Genomic DNA, 5,452 nt, shown 5'->3' with positions numbered 1-5,452 from the left:
TTATTATATCCAATATGCATTGCAAATGCAAAAACTGGATTTGATTATAACATTGGATATAATTTTTGTTTTGTGAAATGGTTGGATGTGTTACATTCTCACAGTATTAAAAAGAGTAAGACATATCGTTCCCTGTGGCAACAGCAGCATTTATAATCTAGGAATGAAGTATCTGTCACCTAAAACAGTTTTTTGTCTTTTATTTGGTTTGATATTCCCTTGATAGAGTAACTCAGGTCCACTGACTGATGGACTGTAAAAATGTTTTTGATTATAGATAGGTAGAAAAAGTCAATAATTGGTGAGGAATTGGAAGTGTTTGTTGGTAAGAGGCATTTTTTGCTTGGTTGCTTTCTTTTTTAACTGAACTCTGCAATATGACAGATCTTGGCATATTAGAAACCGCGAGGCTGCTGCAATGTTTCAGTATCATCCGTCCACATCAAGGCCACATCATCTCTGCAGTTAATGTAGTCAGACCGTCTGCTCTGGCCTAGTAACATTGATGTTTCTGTTGTTGTTTAATGGAATGATTTGAGTAGTTAAGCTACCGATAGCTGCAAGCATTACGAGGCTGCATTGGGTTGTTGTCTAAGAACTGCTTTGCATTGGGTTTAACTGTGAAATATGAAGTGATTGTGATGAGGGGCCACAGAACTCCCGCTCTGAAGGCAACCTCACAAACCTATCATTAGCTCTTCCAATGTTCCACTGTAAAACTATTCTTTAGTAAAAAAAAAAAAAAAAAAAAATACAATATTAGGGAATGGGATTATTTATTTCTTTTATTTTGTCATATTTTTGTAAGAACTGAAATGGGATAATAAATAGATTTAAATTTATTGTTTTTCTGAGTTGTCTTTCAAGTTTCTTTTTTAGTTAGAAAGAAATGTATTCTTGTATGCTGCTTTAGTATTGTCAACACGCTCTCATGATTCATAGCTATTTTACATTTTAGCAAATTGGTGGCTAATTCATATGAATTTACTTTAAGAATATGAATTTAGTTAACTAAAACGAAAACTGAAATAAAAATGAATAAAATTATATAGATATATATTTTTTTAAAAGCTACTAAAAATTACAAAAACACAACAAAATTACTTAAACTTTAACAAAGTTTACAATGAATCAGGAAATATAAAATTAAAAAGCTGATTTAAAATATTAATATTAACTATAATAGTATCTCTGATGCTAAAATAACACTGTTTCATGCTTTTATTATGTTGCGGGTCGGTTTGACTCATTTTGACGCCATTTGCTTTATACATTTACAGTAAAATCAGAGTACAGGCAGTTTTGCTTAAAAAGAATGATCAGTAATTATGATTTACAAAATTTTAATAGCCTATTTGAAAAATATTGTTAGCTGATGCTAACTGGCTAGCCAACTATCTACCTGATAATAACTTGAGTAATTTTTAAATATAAAGTCCAAAACATTTTATTCAACCAACTAGTAACAATACATTTAATGAGAAAACAAAGGATTTGATGTTCAGAACAGAGTAAAACAGTAATTAAGCCAGGCCCCCTGGGGGCTTTTACTCCACAGACTAGGTTTGAAAAAAAATATTATGAAAATATAATTCTATTTTTCTTAAATAACACATACTCCAACACGTACCCCCTATCTACAGGCCCTACTATTCTCATATCATATACAGTATCTCACAGAAGTGAGTACACCCCTCACATTTTTGTAAATATTTTATTATATCTTTTCATGTGACAACACTGAAGAAAGGACACTTTGCTACAATGTAAAGTAGTGAGTGTACAGCTTGTATAACAGTGTAAATTTGCTGTCCCCTCAAAATAACTCAACACACAGCCGTTAATGTCTAAACCGCTGGCCACAAAAGTGAGCCTACGCCATCTTTATGTAGAGCAACAATTCTTTTTTTCAGATCCTCAGAGAGTTCTTTGCCATGAGGTGCCATGTTGAACTTTCAGGGACCAGTATGAGAAATTTAACACACCTGCTCCCCATTCACACCTGAGACCTTGTAACACTAATGAGTCACATGACACCGGGGAAAGAAAATGGCTAATTGGGCCCAATTTGGACATTTTCACTTAGGGGTGTACTCACTTTTGTGGCCAGCGGTTTAGACATTAACGGCTGTGTGTTGAGTTATTTTGAGGGGACAGCAAATTTACACTGTTATACAAGCTGTACACTCACTACTTTACATTGTAGCAAAGTATCCTTTCTTCAGTGTTGTCACATGAAAAGATATAATAAAATATTTACAGAAATGTGAAGGGTGTACTCACTTCTGTGAGATACTGTATAATTGTGATGTTTTTACAAAACAACAAGCTTTTAAACATTTTGTTTTCTTACTGCTGAAAATGAGATCACTTACTGTGAAATCTGTTTTCTCTCAGGTTCATCACCAATGTAAGCTTCGAGGTGAATACTTCTACATCACTCTTGTCAACGTAGTCCATAGCAACAACAAAAATGTATCTTGACTATCTGGTTATTTTGGGAAAAAACAATAGGGGGGCATTTTACCCCACTCTAATGTTCTATCTATCTATCTATCTATCTATCTATTGTATTTATTTATTATTTTATGTAACTTTCTCAACTACCCTTTTAGGATATTTACATTTATGCATTTGGTTTATCTGAAGAAACTTACACTGCATTGAAAGCATATATTTTTATCAGTTCATGCATGTTTAGTATCACACCCATGGTCTTGGCATTACTAGTGCTGTGCTGTTTGAGCTTCAGGAAAACACATACCTGCTTTTCCACACTTCTGTTTAAAATGTAAAAAAAAAAAGTTACAATATTGTTTAGAATATTCACAGTTTATGAAAAAAAATCCCTCCTCCATAAAATCGTACCCAATTTTTGAACATAATACCAGTATATTAATACCTGTATGTTATTGAACATAATTAAAATTGTGCTACCCTAAAATAAAAATAAAATCAATGCACCAGTCAGAACCGTCGCACAGGCAAAAAAATTTTATTTTCATTAATGAACTAATTTTTTTTTTTTTTTTTTTTTTCTCTTAATTTGATAACAGCTGTGTTTAATACCAGGTTACCACATCTTTATTGTAGCAACAACAATGGCTGTAGCTACTGTATACTGAAGGACATTACGGTTACCATGGTGATTTTTTGTAAAGATTATTTGGTAGCTACTAGGTACTACACATGACAGAAAATCACAGCACACACACACACACACACACACACACAGACACAGAGAGAGAGAGAGAGAGAGAGAGAGAGAGAGAGGGAGGGGTGCTTGTCACTCGGTAATGTTAGCTGTGAGCTGTAGCAGAGGCTGTACTGTGGTGTGTAGCCGCTGTATATTTGTGTTCACACATATTTCTGTGTTTTAGTGTCGTGTTCAATGACACACACAGAGAGAGAGAGAGAGAGAGAGAGACACACACAGAGAGAGAGAGAGAGAGAGAGACACACACACAGAGAGAGAGAGAGACACACACACACACACAGAGAGAGAGAGAGAGCGAGACGCTAGTCGCTAGTCAGTCGGTATCTGTGAGATCTATAACGTCAGCTGCTGTATATTTGTGTTCACGCGTATTTCTGTGTTTTAGTGTCGTATTCAGTAGTACGAGTGAGTGTTACCGGCTTCAAATCTCTGATTTCTGTCAGTGTTCAGGCCTGTCTGAGCACGAACACACCTACAGGACTGAACCGACCTCACCATGGACAAAGTAAGTTTCTGCACTCATAACTTCATCTTATTTGCACGTCACAGCTGAGTAACTGTACTTTTAAAGGACCGGGCGCTGAAATATCATCTTAAATGCTGAAGTCTGAACTATATCGGTGAGATTTTGGTCGCGTTCAGCTGACAGGCTGGTTTGCTCGTTGAGTTAGCATGCTAGGCCGCTTCATATTACATAGTTCATATATACACTTTTATCACAACAGCAGCCTGAAATAAACACATTAGCATGTTTAAATCAGGTTATACGATGTTTATTCATGGTTATCAGATGATTTTGTGTTTGAGCAATCTTCAAATCACTTTAACACATGTCATGCTAATGTGTTAGCATTGAGAGAAGCGCGAGCGAGACTTGCCAAAGCTTTTGTTCAACAGTGACGACCTGAATATGTTCATTTGACTAGTTTTGTTTTATTAAATATTATTAAAAAACTTCGATGAACTCGATTAAGCTCATATCCTCTACACACCTAGTGGACTAGACTGGCAACGCCCAAAGGTTGACATGCATCATCCTCCATCTGGATTCGAGTTTACTCTCTCAGCATAGATATTATTTAGATGTGTGTTTATTATTTGTGCATTTCTATTAGAGCTTACGTCCCCTCCTGGCATTGATTGCTAGCTAAATAAGTCATGCTTTGGATCTGTCAGATCATTGGCAGATGGGTTTAATGGTCAATCAGTGAGCCATTGATATTTTTCAGGGATTATGTCATGTGCAATAATGGTGTGTCTCTGTATGTAAACTGTCAGTAGATCTCTAGAGATTGAAATGCGGCTTTGGGATACAGTGTTCAATAGAATCATGTCCTTAATTCCAACTAAAACTGAAGTGAACTCGGGAAAATGTGTCTTCCCCCTCTGGACAACGATCTGTCTAATGTCAAGTGTGTTCATTTAGCACTTCTGGTATATTTCTAGTAATCGTTTGATTTTAACCCCTTTTTGTTCCTGAACGTTTTGAAGGCAGATTTCCTAAAAGGTCTACCTGTGTACAACAAGACAAACTTCAGCAGATTTCACGCGGACTCTGTATGTAAAGCATCGGTAAGATTTGCTGTTTTTCAGTGTCCTTGGTGAGCTGTTCACCATCATCTTTCTGAATATTCATTGAGCATTTTCACACTGCAGCTGTGAATTACATTTTCAGGGTTTGGTTCAATCATTAACAGCCCATTTTTTTCTGTCTTACAGAACAGAAGGCCGTCAGTGTATCTGCCTACACGAGAGTATCCCTCCGAACAGAGTGAGTGCTGAGATGAATGCTGCTGCACAACCTTTTAAAATGTAGATCTGTGTTACATTATTAAAAGTGAAACTTGATGTTTCTCACAAAACACTTTGGTTTCAGTCTGAAGCCTCATTTGAGGGGTTTTTTCTCTCTCCTCGCAGTCATTGTCACAGAGAAGACTAATATCCTTTTGCGTTATCTTCATCAACAGTGGGACAAAAAGGCAAGTGTTCTTCAAGCTCTCATTTGACCAAGCTACTGCATGTTGAATTAACACATTTCATAACATTAAAACTTTTAATATTCAGTCCACTTGCGTGAAGTGTAAAACGAGAAGGGCATAACCTTACGAAAAAATAAAACACGCAAAAATCGCGGTTGCTGCGGTTCTTGTATTCCTCTGCGGTTTGCTGGTCAATAGTAATAGTATAGCTGGTATTGCGATATTGGGGTTATCGCGACTGCCCTACTTCCCACCC

The 5,452-nt window shown here is 36.2% G+C and overlaps 1 protein-coding gene across 2 annotated transcripts in view; it reads left to right on the top strand.

The window, feature by feature from the left end:
- Window positions 1–3,256: 3,256 nt before the first annotated feature.
- The window catches only part of dda1 (DET1 and DDB1 associated 1), a 3,676-nt gene continuing 1,480 nt past the window's right edge, over window positions 3,257–5,452 (top strand). The window contains exons 1-5 of one of the 2 annotated variants that reach the window (XM_016235816.1): window positions 3,257–3,332; window positions 3,661–3,722; window positions 4,709–4,789; window positions 4,937–4,988; window positions 5,135–5,196. In XM_016235816.1, the coding sequence (XP_016091302.1) occupies window positions 3,714–3,722; window positions 4,709–4,789; window positions 4,937–4,988; window positions 5,135–5,196 (204 nt within the window). In that variant the 5' untranslated portion in view covers window positions 3,257–3,332; window positions 3,661–3,713. Of the gene's footprint in view, window positions 3,333–3,481; window positions 3,723–4,708; window positions 4,790–4,936; window positions 4,989–5,134; window positions 5,197–5,452 lie in introns of those variants that run through there. The other variant, XM_016235815.1, reaches the window with a different exon arrangement.

The sequence above is a fragment of the Sinocyclocheilus grahami genome, unplaced genomic scaffold (assembly GCF_001515645.1).
Source record: "Sinocyclocheilus grahami isolate Dianchi unplaced genomic scaffold, SAMN03320097.WGS_v1.1 scaffold474.1, whole genome shotgun sequence".
In the NCBI taxonomy this organism is placed as follows: domain Eukaryota; kingdom Metazoa; phylum Chordata; class Actinopteri; order Cypriniformes; family Cyprinidae; genus Sinocyclocheilus; species Sinocyclocheilus grahami.
The sequence above is the reverse complement of the archived record's forward strand: the minus strand, read 5'-3'. Positions and strand labels throughout refer to the sequence as shown.